The sequence below is a fragment of the Serinus canaria genome, chromosome 1A (assembly GCF_022539315.1).
Source record: "Serinus canaria isolate serCan28SL12 chromosome 1A, serCan2020, whole genome shotgun sequence".
NCBI classification, from domain to species: Eukaryota; Metazoa; Chordata; class Aves; order Passeriformes; family Fringillidae; genus Serinus; species Serinus canaria.
The window spans coordinates 55,447,569-55,468,584 of NC_066314.1; the positions used below are offsets into that span (position 1 = coordinate 55,447,569).

The following is a 21,016-nucleotide window of genomic DNA, read 5'->3' on the forward strand; positions in this document are numbered from 1 at the left end:
GAGGTTAAAATCACTCATCTGACTCTAGAGAGGCCCCTAACTGTGTTACTGACAGATAACAACAAAAACGTTTAATCTAGCCCTTTTCTAGGCTTTTGTCACCGGAGCTCAGGAAGGAAGTACTTCATGTGCTATAGACCTGGAAAATCTTACCAACTTGAGTTGGAGATACTGTCTCACTTTCCATGTCAAGTTTCATGGTTTGTTTAACCCAAAAGAAAAAAACCTTTTTCATTATTGAAACAATAATAACAAAACAACAAGAACAACAACAAGCAGTTTTAAGTTAACCCAAACCAGATTTTTCTAATCTTGATAGTGTCTATAAGTAAATGTAAAAGGAAGCAGGTATAAGCAGTAATTATCATGGAAGAAGGATAGTTCAGTTCAGCCTGCAGCAGTTAATGATGCTGAGGAAAAAGACAAAGGGGCATTATAATAATAGACTAAATAATTTACTTAACTTATCTCAATTTTTTCCTTTAATTGATCTGGACTGCTGCTTGTTTGTATATGTAATTAGCTTCCCTCCACTATTTTATGGGTTAATGTTAATCCAGCATTTGCCACTTAGAGTGCCTACGTATGACTAGACGTCAGTGGGAACTGAAAAGTTATACTAATGGAGCTGTGGATGTCTGTGCCTCACAGAAGAGCTTCATGCCTAGCTCGAGGCTGCTGGCATTCCCTGGACAGTGGCACAGATGAAAAGAAGTGTGATCAAATTCACACACAATTGTCTTAAAGCGTGAATCAAGAGAGTGGATAACATGAACAAATAACTGAGCAGGAACTTTGTTGAGTTTAGGCACTGTTGTCAGGCCACCTGTGAAAGCATAGAAACTTCAACTGTCACATTCAGGGACCTGGATGTTTATTTTGGAAATGCTAAAAGCTGTGAAAAGGGTTTTGCTGTCTTAAGAGGACAGAGAGAGTGGTGCCCAGTTGGTAAAGAAAGGGCAAACAACATCAAGAGAGTTGAACTTAATGCAATATCCACACAATATCCATGGGGCTGTTACCTTCAGCTCAGCAAGTGGGTAGCAATCACATGCAGCAGAGTTAAACTGAGAGTTACATGTGTGTTTCCTAGGCTGTACAGAGCAAAGAAGTCTCTTGCAGCTGCATTTACGCAGTTTGCCTACTGTGAAATTTAAGACATTCCACTGTATGTCAGAAAATAACTGCAGAAAAGATTTGAAGCATCCTTTTCAAGTTGTGCAGGCAAACAAGAAGCCCAGTCAGTGGGTGCTGAGTGAGAGTGGATAGGTGATTGTAACCCATTAAAACACTGAATTCTCCAGGACAGATCACAGCCATCACTTTAAGTGTTCTATCCTTGTACATATGAAAAGAGGGATCTCGGATCAATTAATTAATCAATTATTTTAGAATGATTGTAGTATTCATCACCCAAGAGCAGTCTTGTGATTTTTTTGTTTCCCATCTGTAAAATGTGCTTTATTTCTTGGGGAAAGGTAGTTTTTCACACTTTTTGTTGGCTTGGGCAGTGTTTTTTATGTCTAGTTCAGTAAACATTGACTTCAGTAGGATCCCTCTTCTGCAAGTGCATCTTTTCTCACGAAGGACTCCAGTGAGTATTTTTGCAACTGTGGGAGTGAATGGAGCATTGAATTCAGGGCTGTGGTGCTCTTTCTCCTTTTCTTCACCAGATTTTTCAGTTTCTAAAAGGAGGGGACAAAAAGTAGAATCTAGCCTCATGTGCAAATAACAGAGAATTTAAGCCCAGCCTTTAAATTTTTGATGAAGTCTGATTTCAGATCTGCTGGAGATACAAATGCTGTGTACACAGGTAGCAATGTCTCTTGCTTCTAATATTTCTCCCTGCATGTTCATATGAAGTCAATCTAAGGAAGATGGTTTGGCAGCTCTTCCAATCAGCAGTGATTCTTGTTTCCATGGCCCCCTCAGCTGCTGCAAGGGATCACCCTCCCTACCTTCACAGCATGTCACTGCTTGTAGGAGCATTCCAGCAGGAGCACTGCCTGCAGCCTCTGATCTGATACCACTCCTACATGCCAGATTTGCTCTTTGGGCTCACATGTGTATCTTGAGATCCCATCTTCCAAGACACCCACTCCAACAGAGCATCATGGTACTCAGAGGATTAGAGAAGTGAGAAGAGTGTGTTCCAAATGCTGCTGTCATTAAAGGTTAGCTCACAGAAACGAGCACATTTTTTTTTAAACATGAAATTCAGAAGTTATTTGAATTGTTTCTGTGATTATCTTATTTGTGTATTGCTGTGCTTCAGGGTTCAGAATAGATAAGAGAGACAGTACGAGGCTAAGGGGGATTTGTAAGATGAAGAAAAATGCAGAAAAAGCAAGTAGTGAATAAATATTTACTCTTTCTCACAATAATGGAATCCGGGGGCATTCATCCAGACTATGAAGTAGCATTTTAGAAATAAACAAAAGTATGTCATTTTTATAAAACGTATAATCAAATTAGATCTCATAATTGAATTGCAGAAGTAATTGCCCCATCATGTTGGGCTCATTAAAGATTAGAGAAATCCACACAGGAAAAATCCAGCAGGACAATAGTCTAGGAAGTGATTTAGGAGAGTTGATACGTGTGTGATGCTGAAACCAGGGAGAACATGTCTGCAGTGCTTTTGTCCCATCTTTACAGTCTTCTCCTGAGTATCAGCTACAAGGACAGTGTCAGAGATGCTGGGCTAGATGTGATTTTGGTATAATTATGACTGTAGTAAATCCAACACTGTGATTTTTTAAAATTTTAATTAGACTTTTAGGCAGCTTTCTGACTAGAAATATTCAGAATAAAATGATTTTAAAATTCCAGAATCAGGCGCTTACATTTTCCAAGCCTGTGGTTGCTAATCTTTTCCCTTACAAATGCAAAATATCCCAAATGGTTTTGTTGCTAACATTTGAGAAAAGTCTGCAGTATTACTTATCAGTTCTTCATCTCTCTGTCACGATGTTCTGCACTGGTGAAATAGGCATATATGTATATATTTTTTTTAGAGATATCTTACAAAAGTTTTTAAGAGTAGATTAGAGGAAAAAAAATAGCAGGATCAGCTCCCTAAATCATGAGTCAAAATCCTGGTTTTAGAAGTCTTGGTGTGACAGTAAGTACATTTCACTATGGTTCCCAAATGCTTTGGTGATTTTGAAGAGTCAGATTTCTGAGGGTCTTAAGTGTTCATGAAAATGCTGACATAAAAGAGAAATGTCAGAAGGAGGGAGAGAAGATGAGGGGAGGAAGAAAACAGTGGACATACTGTTCCTGGCATTGACTCTGTGTAGTGTTACCACTTTTGTGTCTTCCTGCTCATGGTTTTGGTTTCAGGTACCCTTAGCAGACCTTTCTTCCTCCACAGTATCCAAACAGGACACTTTGCTGGAAGAGCTTCTTTAGGCCAAACACTGCAGGAAGCTCTGTGCCAGAGCAGAGAAACATCAGGGTGAAACACCAGTGAAGTTAATTTGAAAAATTCATCAGATAAATTAAATGAGAAACTGAAAACATTTATTTATTTAATACATAAAACATTCACCTTTATCAACTGTAATATTTCCTACCCTTTGATACTGTTCCACACTACCACTCTCCGGAGGATCTCATCTTACTAAGGTACAGAACACGAGTTTGATTATATGAAGGCAGTGGGCCAAAAAGCTAGAGGTCTTATGCAAATTGAAATCTGCATTAATTTGCATAATGCTTCTGATATAGAGATATAGATATAGCTATATATGTATGCATTTATGCAGCCATTATCTCTCTGTCTTTGTTGAAAGATTCTTCTCCTTTCCCAGCCTTTCCCTGAGCTGGCTCTTGCCCTGGTCCTGGTTGTCCTTGATGAGTACTGGCCTCTCTGAAGTCCAGGGACTCCTCTCCCTGAAAACATAGGTTTGTCACTGGTCTAAATTCTGCAGCAGCAATTCTTGCTTTTGTGCTGGTTGTCATCTGAGCTGTTTATTTGTTCTGGTAAGGAGCAGCTAAGGGCTGTGGAAACTGAGCTATTTCTAGGTGCTTCCAGCAGCAGTTGTCTTTGGCAAACAGAATCATGGGACAGTTCTTTGTGATGAGCATTACAGAGAATGGCTTAAGGATGTGTATTCACTTTCTACTAGTTCTTCATCCTCTTTTTGAGGATAAGGGTTGGAGCAGCCATGTGGAATAACCATCTGAGCTCCGCTCAGGTGAGAATAATTTAACATTCTTTAGTGGGTTTGGATTGTAAAGACTTTGTGAAATCTTCCTGCATCAGTGGGGTTTTGAGACTCAGCTCTCCTGTAAGTGCTGGATAATGTACTTTAGGAACCAGCACACTGTCAGGTGGGGAGACCAAGCTGAAACTTTGTCATATAAGGAGGCTGGGAAATGGATTTGACTTTCCATACACCCATTTAAAGGAATGGAGGCTTGCTCCTTCTACCTTGAGGCTGCCATCCTCAGAGGGACAATCTGGTCCTGAATGATTAGTGGTACCTGATTTTGTGTAAAAGATTATGAAAGAAGACCTGTCTATTGCTCTAAAAGAAGAGAAAAATTCTGTTTCATTAAGAATAGAGCAATAAACCAAGTAAGCTTTGTATTTGTGCTCAATAAATTTAAAGGTTTTTAATATGGGTTTAGTTGGGGCTTAGAGTAGGTGTTTGAGTCACTTTTATGGCATAAGTTACTTTTTTCAAATCTCTAGAGTTAGGTCCTGAGGTGCAGGTATAAACTGTCACACAGAGTTGGCACCAATTAAAGCTCCTGAGAATCTACTCTTGGTTTTTTCAAAACTGTCAACAGCCATGTTTGACATGTAGAGAGCCAGCAAAACTGTAGCTAAGAAAAGCTTTGTTGAAAATCTGACTGCTTATTTAGGTGTGTATGTGGAACTTAATCTCTAGAAAATCTGGTTCAAAATTCAGTCTGATCCATGTTGCACTACCAATGTTTCCACTTTCAGGTGGTTAAATTGAGCTGCACTGAATAAGAACTGCACAATGAAAAAAAGGAATAGGCCCTTAGGCAGGTATTTCATTTGTGAGATTTGAAAAAATTCAGAGACATTAAGGAATTACTCTGCCAGATCTACCAAAGCTTGAGCTTCTTGGAGTCAATGGAGTTCTCTTGCATAATTTCAGATTCTTTTATGCTGTTCTCTCAACTGGGTTATTAATAAACTGATAGGTTGACCATAAACTTACTTTATTGGAAAGAAAGTTTACCAAGTAAAGAATTCAGTAAATATTTTCCAGGCATCCATGTCCAATAGATTGCTTGCTGTGTTGAGTAGTAAGCAATACTGCCCTTTATGACTGTAGTAATACAAAGTGCTCCAAAAAGCCTAACCCAGTCTCAGGACTGAGACCTGAGAACATGTAAATCCTGCACCATCAGGCCAAGCTCCATTACAAGGCATATGTATAGCGTAGAGTATTCCTAGATCCCAGCTGTTTGCTTTCTTGAAGTCCTTCATAAATGCGTACTAAAATAATTTTGAGAGTAGCAATTGAACACAATTGTAAGAAATTCCTCATAGAAAAGTTTTTTAAAGAATTATGATTGTAATAATTTTATTGTAGCATATGGATTTGGGGCTTGGTGGTAAATTGATCTCTTTATGGAAATGGTAAATTATTTGCATTTGCTATCAAGGGCAGAAAAAGAAACATTTACAAATCATTGCATTCATTTCAGAGTATTCATGAGAGTTGAAAGGCAACTGTTTGAGTTAGTTTGTGATACCATAAACAGAGCTCTGGGAAGACCACATACTTTGTAGCATAATTTGGAGTTTGTGCATGTACCAACTGAGACTTTCCTTCAGTAAGTGCTCAGCTAATTTTCCAAAAAGGAGAATCTAGATTCCAGGCTTCTGTTTTGAAGGAGCAAGTTTGAGTTGGCACTGATAGGACAGCAAGGCCTGCTGACTGACAGAGGAAGGGTCTAAGCAAGATATCTTATTTATTTTCCTTCTTATGCAGTATTAGGCAAGGAAAGTCTTCACTTTCCCTTTTCCTACACACTTTCAAAATCTCTGACTGGGTCATGAAAATGTTCACATCTGGAAAAGAGTAAGAACTGAGGGCAGGGGATATTTTGATACAGAAAATTTGAGTCAATAGCACTTAACGTTTCCTGGTAAATAAAAAAAGGAGGAGTGTCTACACACTTACATTGTAGTTCAAGACAGAATGAGAGTGCCTGGTTTCCCTGGGTGCTGCTGTAAATAACTCCAGAGCTTTTTTTCTCTATGAGAATGAGCTACAAGTGCTGTCACACGAAGGCAGCACAAACAGCAATAGCTGAGCAAGCTGCTGGAGCTCATGGCCAGCCCTGCATTCAGAGCGGCCTGAAGCTGGCCTTGCTTGCAACAGTACCAGCAAGAGCAGCCTGGGTTTACCTTACTGTGTTGTGGCCACTCCTGGAGGAATTAATTTCTGCAGGACCTGTGCCAGCTTTTCTGATGTTTGGAGTGTTGTGGATCATTTAGCTTTGTTGTGGTTGTTTTGCCCCTTCCAAAAATAAAATGAAAGCAAAACACACACCAACTCCATTGCCGACATGTTGGCACATACTGTGAAATAACTTAACTGTCTGAAGAGTCTTCATAAAAAAGGAAAGCATGGAATTTTCAGGTGGCAAGAAAAAAGCAAAAAATAGATATGATTCATTTTCACTAGCAAAAAAAGAGAATTTCAAAGTTGAATGTGGGTCAGATACCTAATAGTGGCAGTGCTGATACATATGTGTCTGTTAAACACTACAGCCTAAAAACAGTTATACCAAAGAGAAGTGAGGAAGGATAGGCCCTCAAAATAGCCAGTAGCTTATGCTGCCTTTGTGGTTTTCTATATTTGCCTATTAAAATGACAATACAGACATGGAACATTTAGATTTAAGAAGCCTTCTTTTCACTAAATAACATTAAACAAACTGACAAAGTAGGGGGTTATGACTCCAGTAATTGAAACATGCTGTTCTGTTCAAGACCAGAACTCCATAAAGACTCTTTTCACCCAGTAATGCCCTTTGTGTTTGCCTGCTATCCCTGCTAGAAATTACTGTAGACCTGAAGTATGTCTTTCCAAGTGGAGTGGGAATGACAAGAGTGTAACAGCACACTTGGAAGATGGGGTCACAGCCTTTTTAGGTTGTTCATGTTCATTGTGCACTGGAAATCAATTTGCAGCTCAGAACACATGAAGACATAGGGAGATTTCTCTCCCCACTGTTTAGGTTTTGTTTTGGTTTTTTTTCACGTTAAATTCAACCCTAGGATACGGCAAAAGTAATTAGAGGGATTAATTTGGATTAACTGATTTGTGTAATCTTCATTAGCTTAATTTACAGCGTGCCTTTTTATGTGTTCCTCACTATTCTAGATTTGTATTCTGAATCTGTGCATTACCTTGAATTTCTTTTTCCTTTTGTCTTCTAGATGTTGATGAGTGTCTTGATAACAATGGAGGGTGCCAGCAGATTTGTGTAAATACTATGGGCAGCTATGAATGTCAGTGCAAAGAGGGCTTTTTTCTGAGTGATAACCAGCACACCTGCATTCATCGCTCCATTGGTAAGTTTTCAATGGGTAAAATGTGCTCTTTAGAATAACCATGTTCAATAATAAAAGCTGGAACAGTTTGGGGTTTTTTGGTTTTTTTTTTTTTTTAATCTCCACAGTTCCCAAAATCATTTTACTGGTTGGTTGGATGTGATTGATTCCTCTGCTAGCCAAACTTGTAGCAGAGCCATAAATAAGACAAAGAGACAGGCTTTGGTTTGACACACAAATTATACTTGGTTCACACAGCAGACTCTTTGTGTAGGCAGAGACCGATTTTCAAATAGTAACTTTCTGGTTCTGAGTTTCCAGAACTTAAAAACCTGTTTTGGATAATGGTGCACCTGTGTTTCACCTCAGAAAGCATGGTATCTTAAATCCAAATGAGCAGCTTGTTACTTCTGTAAGTTACACAGCTTACACAGTGGGGGGTTTTGCCAGTTATGTAGCTCATTATTTCATTTCAGTCTGATCATGGCTGATACTATATTGGCACAGGATTTTTCTTTGGTTCAGTACCCTGTCCTCAGGTGGATTAAAAACCAGTTTTTCTGTTTCTTATGCACTAGCAAGAGAAACAAGGAATCCCTGAAGAACTGTGATCCTTGTCTGCTGCTGTTTTGGACTAGAATAAGCAGCTTTCCCTTGTCTATAGATGTCAGACATGGAAGACAAGTTTGAGTGGAAAGGGAGAAAAGAAAACAGCATAGTCATAAATCTTTGCTATTAAGTGGACTCAGTGTTCATTCAGGCTTCTGTGACCCTGGCAGCAGTGGGAAGATATGTTTGCAAACTCATTTACCAATAAGCAATACAGAATGACAAAGTAGCAAGATGAGACTGGTGATCAACAGTGATGTAAATTTCAACAGGCCACACAAATGCTTCTAAGCTATTTTAAGAGACTAATACTCACCAGAAGATCATTCTTGAACACAGAGTATGAGTTTAGTCATTCTGTTGATAAGAAAGCAAAACATTGCCGTTTTGCTACAATGAAGCATCTCAGAAATGTAGACGTGTTTCTGGAGCTGTGTGTCTGCTTAAACAGAATTGTAATGACAAGTAGTGATTTTGACTTTCAGAATCATGAAACTATGGAATATATATAACTGTGGAATATATATAACTATGGACGTGTCCACTTTTTAGCATGATTATTAAGTTTTAAGTATCTTGATTATGACAAGAATATGCAATTAAGCTACATAAACCAGTGCATGTTTGAGGTTGTTATCTAATAGGTTTTTTAGTCATTCTTTAAACTTAAATTGTCCAGATTTCTGTCCACCATAAAGTAACTCTGACACAGAGATATCCAAGAGAGCAAGGAATAGTAGCTGGAGGCTTAATGAAAAGCACTTGCAGAGTTCTGTGCTACAATCATTATTTCAATTTGCACATTATAAAAATTTCCAGCTGTAATAAAAAAAGAATCTAGTTATCTGAGATGGAGACTAATGAAATAAATGGGAAATGAGACGCTAAAGGCAAAAGTTTATTCTAAGGAATAGTTTCATGGCAGGAAAAGGGTGTACTTTTATGGTAATGAGTATTACTAATTTGTCAGAAAGACTAGGGGAGTGGATTTGAACACTGACTGCTGTGGGCATATAATAAATATGCATGGAAAATATATTTATGTTAACTTGTTTACAAAAAAAAGTCATATAAGACATGGATGTTTAATTTGAAGCAAATCTTAAAATGGTTTTAGATCTGAAAAAAACCAAGCAAACTACCAAATAGACAAGTGGGAATTGCAGTATGTTTTATGAACAAATGGTTTGCAGCTTTTCAAAAGTAAAGTGTCAATTTACAATAACAGCAAACATTACACTGCAGTGTCATGATCCCCTAACAGAAACACATCAGGTGGGTATGCTGGAGGAAGGATCTGAGATGAAATGATCTCTCTCACTTGCCAGAGGTGCCTGAACTGCAAACAGTAAATATGCATGGTGAGAAAGCAAATGGCTTTTTTAATATCTATGTTTACTCGCTTTCGTAGCTCTCACTTGTAAGCGCTGCTACAGAAACTGTTGGAATACAAAAATACCCATCAACGTATTTATCCAGAATGGTGCCAGGGCTATATTGTGACTGTTCCTCTGTTGGTAAACAGGGCTGGAGTGAACAAAGGCACACCACGCAGCCAGCACTGCAACCCAAACATGAAGGCACTGACTTGCACTGACTTTAGCAAGTTTGTTGGCTTTGTGCATAATAAGATCCATTCATTGCAGTGTGGGTGCATTTCTATCTCTGTAGAATGCATGTGCAGTCACAGAATATTGGTGTCCTCAACATTACCTAAAGTCTCTCCAAGGACTCAGCTAGTCTCAAACCATCAGCCACAAGGCTCTTCATGCAGTTTGCTGACACCTTTCCCCTCCTGTTTTCAAATGCCTTGAGAAAAAAGGCAAAAGCATTGCAAGGTGCTTAGGAGATGATTGGAGTTGGGATGTGTTTAAAAGTGGGGAAGCAGCACCAAGCCTAAGGATGCCTTGTCTGCAGGCCCAGCTCACCCATCTCGGGCACCAGCAGAGCTGGTACTGATCACATGCTTGGAGCTCACCAGCACATTCAAGTCATGGGGTGGTTTCAGAGTTTAAAATGGGCTTTGGATGTTGAGAGTTGAGCAGAGGAAGGAATACATCCCTTTTTGCACTTAGCAGGCAAAGAAATGGTGTCTTCCAGTAAGAGAGATCCTCCTTAAAATTGTAGGCTGCTCTGTGAATTTTCTCAGCTTCCAGAGATGCACTGCGCTTGTCCCAGTGTTTTTGGGGGGTTTTGTGTTACTGTACTCCTACCCATAAGTTGTGGTTAAAAGCCTGTTGGAGCTTATGATGGGGGCTTATGTTCTTGTTTCTCAAATGACACATTGGCTTGTCATCCAAAAGTGTTATTGTCTCTTGTTGACAAAAAGGATTGATGATCCACAGAGAAATAATAATTTTAAACGTGTGGGAGGCCAGGCTGACATTAAAGTCAGAGCAGACCCTGGTGTCCCAGCATTTGCATTGTTTCACTGTCTTCATTACAGGCCTACTGATTTCTTATGTTTAGTCCCAGTACCTTTTGGAAGGATGCTATGCCCAGTACAACTTAGCTCATTCGTTTTTGCATAAAACCTAATTTTGCTGTGCTGAGTCAGATTTCAGTGCTAGTTTACTCGCAGTAATGATGGCAAGAACAGGGAGAGAGATTGGTAGGGAGAATAGATTGTAGAAGTTATGGAGAACTTAACAGTTGTTTATCTTTATATATCTTAATTGCATGAGTGGGTATGAACACTGGGAATCATACCAGAGACAAGGTTGTGTGTGTTTCCTCATGACTTAAAGAGAAACCTGAATAAAACAGTTGTTACTCTATCATCTCCAGCTCCAGAGGGAGCATGTGTTTAATAAATGTGGAGATCACTATCGTACACTAGCTATGACTGAGTCAGGTTAGTGGGCTACAGCACATTTTAACTGAATTTGATGATAAACCAAAAGCCTAAATCAGCAAAGCCTTGGAGCAGATCCTTAAATTCTTAATTTAGTAAAGCTGGTGAAAAATCTAAATTTGGCTTAAAAAGTATTAAAATAGACTTGTGCCTGTAGGTAGACAGACAAAATAGAGTGCCTGTATCTCCACTGAAGCTCAGAGTGAACACAGTGAAGGGTTGGGTACATCCCATTTGTGTTACAACTTACATAAGGCGTTGTGGGCCGGAGCCTCAAACTGCCTCACCTACCCAAATTCCCAGCTGAGTTCCACCCCCAGGAGCAAGTCTCCTAAAGCACAAAGGGTTTTTGCCTACAAGCAACATATTTCAGGAGCTCTGTGGCTAGGAATACTTCAGCCCCTTTAGATTCCATCCCCTGGATGTCTGTGTCTAGCAGTCTTATGTCTGCTCATCATTCACTACCAATGGTTTTATATAGGAAGTACCAAGTAGGCTGAAAAGGCAGGTGAATTATGAGTGGTGAGAAGAGCTGGAGAAGTACCAGGCTACAGAAGGCTGAAATCATGGTGGTCTCATCAAGTGGTGAAAAAGCTTTTTACACAGTTATCACTGTCACTTTCAAGTCTGTTAAAACACTGCTTAGCAAGGAAATGCTTTTTCACCTCCCCTTATCCCATTAGCCTTAGCAGAGTTAGGTAATTTGACATAAAGTCAATCTACCACAACTTAGCAAGATTCTCAAAACCAGCTTGTCTCTTTCTGTACTAAAAGTGTAGGTTTAGACCCATAGGAAAAGGAAATGTGCTAAGCCACGTTGTCTTGCACTTGCTAAGCAAGCCTGTGGAACAGTTTTTCATGCTTTTGCTGATACACAGAAACTTGTTAAACTTGATAGTGTGTTAAACCCTTGTTAATTTTGCAGTAGTAGCAGTGGAGTCCATTGGTCGTCAAACTACTGAGCTTCTTCTTTGAGGATTACAAAGCCATCTTTGTTCAATTTTTTTCCTTCCTATTTTCCATGATTTATTTTTATTCTTCATGTTTTTTCTTAGTTCAGTGCAATTTTGTAGAGGTAGAATAATGTGTTAGGACTCCCTGGGAGGAAACGCTGAGCCCAGTCACCGAAGGAGGTGTTACAGTTGGGATTTTGGGATTCTTTATTCCCATCTCTGATGTTCATCCCTTGTGGGACTCTGGGCGAGAAGGTTATTGTGGCTCAGAATTTCTGCAGAACACTTTAGAGGACAGAGGTGTTTTTCCTACAGAAAGCACAATGATCTCTTCATATTTAAATTCATGTGGAAGGGTGACTTTAAATAATTAAGTGTTGCCAGCACAGTACCAGTCTTTATGAAGTACGATTTTCCCATCCCAGCTATGAAAGCTCTTCCATGATGATGTAACCAGTTCAATGACTCCACCTGAACCTGCTTCACTATGGCTACCGCAAGTGCAGGCGTCCCATTCACAGAACAATCCTATTTGTCTTTTTTCAGTTGGAATCCTAATATGATTGTAAAGGAATGTATGTAAATAAAATTTTATAAAGGAAGTCAGTTCATAGGTAAAATAATAAGAAAGCATTTCAGGCAGCAGCAGTTTTATCTGGACAAACTTAGTGTGATCTTGGAAGCCTTTTTCTAAAACTGCACATATTATGACCTAAGTGTAATTGAAATTTGTCTCTTTACATGTTCCCATGATACATTTAGAATAAAACATTCAATTTATTATCTCTTATTATCACAGAATATAGGAGATAAAGATATAGAAAAGCTATTCAAAATCTCACTGTGCCCTATTAGAAATGTATAACTTTTTAAAACTCTGTATAACCCACAAAAATTGCTGTATTTTCATCTTCAGGATTCTTCACTCCAGCAGCCTGTGTGAAGGGTATCTTGCATTTTCTTTCTCTATCCCTCTGGAATAGAAAGAGGTCTTACTTTGTCTGGAAGGAAGATGCAACAGGGGAAAACACCTGGTATGAGTAAAGAGTAATTTCTATTAGACCTGATCTCCCTCCTTTTGTACACAAATGACTTCTTGTGATTAGGAATAGTAAAATGAAACTGGTGTAAAACCAGTTTAAGTGTAACCTGACTTAGGTTCAGCTGTAATGGGAAGCAGTAATCATCATAGAATCACATCAGTTTTAGGTGAAAGTTTAGGGCTAGATTTGATAGTAAGTAGTCTCACAGGATTCTAGAACAGCCCAGGTTGGAAAGGACCTCCAGCCTTCTGTGGAAAAGGGAGTCTGGATGAATATAGTGTCCTGTCTGGTCACATCTTGAAAACCACCATCAGCAGTGATGGTAACTCCACTATGTCCCTGGAGAGGTTTTTTTCACTGAATGGTCATTCTCATTGTAAAAATTGTATTTCTTCAGTCAGAAGATCGATAAAACCTTGGTCAGTGCAACTTACAACCATTACTCTTTATCTCTTCTCCCTGTGGCTCCTTGCAAAAAGAGAGCCTCCCTCCTCTTTGTAGCGGCCCTCTAAGCACTAAGCACTTTTCAAATAAAACTAAGTCTGTCCAAATAAAACTGCAAAAGCAGAGTTCTAAATATCAAAATTCTCTGATTTTTCCCCGTTAGCTTTTTACTTTAGGACCTTCAGTAAATGTCAGCTTAAATGCTTAGGATGTCACAGAATTGGAGACAAAGGCATGCTACTTTTGGCTTACAAAAATTTTAAATGCATCTGAAACCTGAGGCAGCAATCTTCCATTTATATGTAAGAAAACTGAGGTGTAAATATTATAGTATTGTCAAAGACTGTGTCTGGACTGCAGGAAAGATCCCATCCATGAGAGCAGCTGCAGTTCTACTGCTCAGAGCAGCCCAGACAGACACCAGGATGTGAGAAAATGTTATGTGACATGAAATAAAGATAGATTTTCACTATATCCCGAGTTGCAGAGTTAAACACAGCCAAGTAAAGTTGATTGCAGTCCTCTGTTGAGTTCCTTGGGACCAATTCAGATTTGTATCATACTTTCACTCAGCAAAATGGGACCAAGTCTCTGCACATTCTACTTTGGTTTTTTAGCTCACTTGCCTTCCAAAAGAAAAATCTTGTGTTTCAAAATTTTATGGGACTTTGAATTAGTTTTAATTCAGAAAGAAAACCAAATTTTGTTGAGTAATCAATACCTATTGTTGCTTTGCTTCCACTGAGATTGAACACACTAGAAAAGCAACAGTTACCAAGATACAATAGTTGGAAGTTAATTGAAACTCAGAGAAAAGGTCTCCCAGCATTCAGGAACGAGAGCAGATGTCCAGATTTTGCCAAAATCTGGGATGGAATTCCAAGAGTTTTGTGCAGAAGCTGTCCTTCAACAGGTACCAGATTTAAGTATACTGATCAGGCATAAATATTTTAAAAAGAAAACAGAAAACAAAACAACACTAAAAAAAAACATAGCCAAGATGAGCTAGGATACATCAGCTGGTAGGTAATCTAGAAGTCATGTGGATATAGTGCTTGAAGAGTAAATGCACAGTTGAATATGACTAAGTGATAAACTAGGACATGCAGGTAATTTCTCAGTGAGCAAGAATCTGAAATATTTTAATGGTATAGTCATTGTTTCTGCACGGCTCCATTTCCAGTGCCTTTTGGTGCGGAAAGTATAAAAACTAAAGAGGGAAAGTTAAGCTGGAGGTGCTCTTGGAAAGAGCAGCTGTTTGAAACAGCCTGCAGCAGCATGACAGCCAGCCAGCTTGCCAGGGGCAGCACAGGATTTGTAAGTCAGATCAGAAATCAATCTACACCTGTGTGACAGAAACTGCAGCGAGCAGGCAGGAGCTCAGCAGCTGAGTGACTGGCAGTGCTGACAGGATGGGAAAACTACACACACGAATGGGAAAACACACTGGAAAGCAGGAGCTTAAGAAAAAAATTAAAAAGAGAAAATAGGCAAAAGAGGCTTTCACACTCAATCATTTAATAGCATTGGAAGTGAACCAATGTTCTGTTCATACTGTCTACTTTGGATATAGCAAGATTATACTAAATAAAAGAACTGACATGTTTTTTAAAGGCCTCTAGCATCCAGTTGACTGAAACATCAGGTGAGAAAGATCTGGGAAGAATATTAAGCCAGAGCGTGAATGGAAAAAGCTTCCATTCACACATAGCACAACAAATGGACTCTGGTTTAAGTATACCATATGTTGCATTTGTCATGTCTTTCTCTGAATGCAGGGCCTGCTCTGGGCACTAAGTAAAGATGCTCAACATCTTTCATACCTGCTGTAGTCACTATGTGGCTTGTGTTTTTCACTGTGCAGAGAAATCAGTCACAGACCATGTTGCAGGCACTGTTCCTCTTTCTGCTATCCATGACAAATCTCAGATGTGATCTAGCAGGAGCTCTAGAGACTGATACTGCTATGTGTTTGTGGTTATAAGCCAGGAGAAATTAAAGATATGAATAGCAAATACCTGTTCATAAAAAGTGTTAGCCTCCTGTATGTGGCATGAATTTCATTGGTTCTATTAATTATTCAGTTCCATGTAGTTGTGTTTGAGGTTGCTCTGAGCTATTCTGAATTAATTTAGGATTTAATTGAAATAAGAAGGAAGATGCAAATACTTAATAGTCTTGTATATTTCAAGCCTAAGAATACGTGCATGCTTTGTAAAATTTTATTCCTTAGAAGTCACTGTGAATGCTTTCATAGCAGAAAATTTGTAGGAACACCATGAAATATTTTTAAGAGAGAACAAAAAGAAGAAGGGAGTGAGACAAAGGTATGTCAGGCAAACAGAAAATAAGAGGAGGAGGAGGAAGAGAAATAGCTTCCAAGTGTGAATGAGGCAAAGAGGAGGAAAACAAATAGAAAATGAAGAGTGAGAAACAACGTAAGGCAAAAATCCGTTCTTCTTTCCTCTCCTTAATTCCCTGTCCCACCAGTAACAATTCTTCCCTATATCTACTCCCTTAGAGTTTTCATTTAGGTAACTTCTCTCTTGTATAAACCACAGAATAGTCACAGGACAGTCATGGTAGCAGTGTCTTTGGAATCTTTTTTTTTTCTCAGTGGAATGGATCCTGCAAGTCAACCTGCTGAGATCCTGCAAGTCAACCCTCAATCATGAGCAACTCATCAGGATGATTTCCTGCTTTGGTGCTCGCAGGATTCCAGAAATGCAGAAACAGAGGTTAAGTGTAACAGGGGGAGGAGAGCATCTGAAGTATGTTCATTATTGATAAAAGCATTGAGCTTGTGCAGCAAATCAATTAACCTAGGGTTGGTGCACGATGCATAGTATGACTAATCATTTTCCAAAGCCTGTGCCTGGTTTATCAGGCTGAGAAGCTGCAAGTAATCTTTCTTCTCTTGTTCCATCATAAAACATTCACCTTGGAGCAAAAGCCACAGCACTTTCGGCCCCCTTTGATATGGAGTACCTTCTTTAAAAGTTCTCTGTGTTTATAGCTCACTAAATAACTGCACATGCCATGTAAGTCCCTGTTACCCACTTTGGTGCTGCAAGCATTGTGTTACACTGCTGATTTACCAGAGCTGGCAGATTTTCTGCCTACACTTTACATGGGCAGAGGATGGAAAAATAGCTGCTATCTTCAATTCATATCAAACTGCAAAGTGCTAGAAAGGCCAAAGCTAAGAGCCTTCTTGCTAAAACATTAATTTTTAACAGAAATCCACACGATCACTGTTGGCATTTTAGTATTTCATGTAATGAGAATTGCTTATTTAAACTGACATTTCTTTGTAAGTCTACAAATGCCAAGACGGGGAAGCAGGAATGTGAATGTTCTTATGCTGTGTATTTCTTCTCCTTCTCCTTCTTCAGTTACGTGCTTTTCTAATCACTAATTGGCTAGAGGATGTTGCAGGAGTTTACAAAAACTACCTCCACTCTGAAAAAGGAGCTACACCATGTGCTGTAGCTTATAGATGTGAGGGACAAAAAAGTTAAATATTATGCCTAGAGTTACACCGGAAGGCTGTAGAAATCACAAGAACTTTCCAGAAAACCTGTGAAGGGATCATTTGTCAGTACATGCAGTTTAATTGATACTGTGTTGATTTCACCAAATCTGTTTTGTTAGGCTGAGTGTCGGTTTTTATGTATGCTCCTACTATGAACAGAATGCAGATATGCTGAACCCCATTCTGTTGGTCTGTTATTTAATTAATCTTTCATCTCTGGTGCACTTTAACATTAGTGATTGATGAATTATGTGTACATGTTTGGAGGTCAAAGTGTAGCACAGGGAGCCCGGTGGATAGCAGTGGATATCACAAATCTTGTTCTCTCCCGCCTTTCCTTCCCACATTTTTGTTCTCTTTGTTCTCTATTGACTCCGTGTTGTAAATTGAATAATTTCTGATGGTGTCAGGCAGCTTGACTTCTCACTGAAATTCAGGATGCCTGCTGACTCTCTGCACTGTGCCTTTGTACTGGGAAGGCAGCAAAATTGACATTGGAAATGGATAGGTTCTGAGAAGTGAGGGGGAATACAACCACCTGAACAAGCCAAAAAGATGTTGCAAGCATTATTTTTGAAAGAAGTGTCTTCTCTCACTAAGCCAGATTTTGTTCTCTGAGGCAGTTGATTTTTCTGCATCATTATTATTATTATTATTATTATTATTATTATTATTATTATTATTATTATTATTATTATTATTATTATTATTATTGTTATTATATGTTACAAATTAAAACCCCAAACTTCAAATCTCTGAAACATTTAGGCGTAGAGTTACTGTCCTTGGCAGTGTGTGGAAGTGGTGTTTAGGCAGCCTCTGTCTCTGTGGGTGGCTGTTGTATGGCACTGAGAATCCATGAAGCCTCTTATCGGGCAGAGAGGCTCCTGCAAGGAGCAGCTCAAGCATGGAGCCTGATTTGCTGGGTGCAGGATGGTGTTCCTGGTAGTGTCTGTGAATCCAGTTTCCTTTCACAGGTGAAATATTTCAGTGTTAGGGGAGCTTTGCCGGAAAAAAATTAGTAAAGCAAACCCAAAGAGTCCTGCTACCTCTGCTGAAGGGCACATCCAGGCAGTGCTGGAGATGAAACTGGCCTGCCTGAGCAGCAGCTGTTTGTCTGCCTGCTCTTCTCCAGGACTGGGATTCTGCTCCTCACCTTTCCAGACAAAATGCTTTCTGAGGTCCCTCTAAGCTTCCCAGGAAAAGTTATCATTTGGCCTAGTGCTTACTTAATGGTTATTTTATTGTTCTGCTCTAATTTCAGTCTGAAAAACATATCATTAAAAAATATAAACAAACCTATAATGAACTGTTTTAAAGCAAGATTTGTAGTTTCCGAGGCTAATCTGTGTCTCATACTTGAGTCCTGAGTAGTACATTTCCCTGGAGATTTATTTTGAAAATGCTACTTGTGTAGATCCAAACAGGACTTTTGAGCATTTGGCATTAGTTCAGATACCATGTGCTGTTCAATCTTCCTAGAATTCCCAGAAGGAGATAGTGAGCTGTCATTGTTGTGCTGTCTCTCAGAGAAGCTGACCACTTCTTGGCCCAATGAGCACTGAATTAATCTGGAGGATTGCCTATCAGGAGCTCATCAAAATGCTCCATAAAACAGTCTCACAGCAAAGTAAAATGCCAGAAAAACAATAAAATCAAAGAACACCAGTTGTAATACTCCGTAATTAGAGCCTTTAAAAGGATCTTAAGGATCCTCCCTGGTGGGAGCAGAAGAGCTCTTTTGTGGTTTTTATATTGTTTTTGTTGGTTTTATGCAAAAGGGATATTAGCTGACTAAAGGAATTTTCCTGTTGTCCAGACTGTAGATTTGTTGTTTAACCCAGCTCTAGTGTCTATGTAGCAGCACTTCTGAATATCCATCAAATTCACTTCTTCCTATTAGCTATCAAGTGCCTAAACCCAAAATGTAAATAAATATACCGCCATCTTATTTATATGTCATTTAGTTAAATATTTTTGGGGTTGTTTTGTTTCTTCATTTCCTTCAAAACACCTGCAAAGGCCTTGTTTTCTCTTAGTGTTTTTTATGACTCATTTCATGAAGATATTTTTGGGCTGAGCTATACAAAGTTGAGCTGTCTCAAAAACAACTTTGTGATCAGAAGTGTGGCTGTGTTGAAGGACTTCTCATTTTTCCTTTTTCATATTTATTCTCTCCTTGGACTTCTATGAGTCCTATTTACAGGCAGAACCAGGATTTCATTGCTTTCCAACATGGCATGATGTCAGGAAAAGCACTGCTATTTTTTTCTTCTTTCCTTGACCACCAATAAATATCACCCAAATTAAAATCCATGTTCAGTGTTTAGCTGATGGTTTTCATCAAAGTATAGAAATCAAATACAGCTGCTTATCAAGAAGAATTCTATTTTTTTGTGTTCACACAAGCACAGCACTATTGACTGCACTCTGTTTAGTCTTCTGCTGACCCCTGGCAAGCAGTTTGTGGATTCCTACGGATTTTCTTCACCTTTCTTTACTTAAATCATTAAAGCCAGGGATTGCTACAAACCAGATATGCTGCTAGCAGATCTCATGCTTATTTCCATGTGCAGCTCTGCCAATGCATCTCCATCTTTGCTCATTTCATCTTTTCACCTTCTTGCTCTTTATAAGAAATGGAACACCAGTTAGTGTGTACATGGTGACTAGGGTGAAATAACACAGCATTTCTAGCCTGTGAAATCTGTAGAGGCCTAAGACTGCTCCAGTCAGTGCTGTAGTGTTCTCTCTGAAGTGGAAATAAGATCCAAGCCTGATCGAACTGGTTCTGAAGCCCAGAGAGTCCCAGCAGTTTCAGTAGGATTTGAACTGGCATCACAATACTGTGAACATCTGCCGACAGCAGAGATTGAATCGGAAGGTGAAGCAAATCATCATTATTTCTTTGGGTTGCACCATTGCTCAGGTAAAGAAAGTCAGGAGTAACTGTGCTACAATTCACTTCCTTCAGAAGAAATTAGCAAATCATTTCACCAAAACTATAGGAGAGAAGTGACTCTAGATTCTATGCAGAGCTGTGAGAAAGAGAGTAAAAAGCAAGAGAGGAACCAAGAGGTACTAAGTAGATTAAAGGCAATTCAGTCCTGAAGAATATACTTGCAGAGCAATTACACAGCCTACAAACTCCCAAATGCTACTAATGATTATTATGTTAATAAGAGCAGAGCTATAAACAGGTGATGCTCTTCATTTTGTCACAGAAGAGAGCCTGCTAGTGCTAGGGTGAAGAAACTATACTGTGATGCTAAATAAGCCTCAATGCACAGAAAAAGAGCAATGATGTGACAGCAGCAGTGTGGTTTGTGTACACAGTGGATGTTTCTCACCCTGAATGTGCCAGCAGAGCATATAGAGTTCTGAGAGAAGCAGGTTCTTCCACTTTCACACCACTATTGCCCTGTAAACATTTCATTCATCTCTGAAGTAGAACTTGCAGATTAGACTTCCACTCATTGTGTTCTTGATAGCATTTGGTCTTAAATGGCTAATAACGTAGGACTGCTATTTCAGGTGCCTCCACATGAAATCTGATGCTGAGTGCCCCAGAAAAAAATTAACCGTTTGTGACAGGAATGGGATCAAATTTACTGCTTTGAGGAAGATGTATTTGCCTACAAATGCCCACTGTGTGTCTGTGTTAGGTGCTGGTCATAGCATTTAAACAGAGAAGCAAGAGGAATGTAAATACTAGTGACAGTAAAAGCAGAAATTATAACTATGCTTTGAAATGGTCCTTTTGGTAATATTGTTGTTCAGGATTTTGTCCCCTGAGCTAACTGGAAAATGATCTGATTGCAGGTAGCTTTTCTCAAATGGCAAAATATTCATCATTCCCATGCTACACCCATTCTCCCCAAGCAGCTCTCACTTCTCCCCTGACCTAGACCCTGCAATATCACCTTCCAGACTGTGAATCACTCATCCCTCTCCCTTGTGCCCCCACCAAATGTTATCATCACACCCGCTTGAACCCTGACATTTGTTTTGTGTGAGCTATGATCA

General features: G+C 39.2%; 1 protein-coding gene across 4 annotated transcripts in view; it reads left to right on the top strand.

Annotated features, from left to right (window-relative positions):
- The window catches only part of SCUBE1 (signal peptide, CUB domain and EGF like domain containing 1), a 197,813-nt gene that overhangs the window by 44,641 nt on the left and 132,156 nt on the right, over positions 1-21,016 (top strand). For all 4 annotated transcript variants that reach the window (XM_030238231.2, XM_030238232.2, XM_050987623.1 and 1 more), the window contains exon 4: positions 7,439-7,573. In XM_030238231.2, coding sequence (XP_030094091.1) covers positions 7,439-7,573 — 135 coding nt within the window. The remainder of the gene's footprint in view (positions 1-7,438; positions 7,574-21,016) is intronic.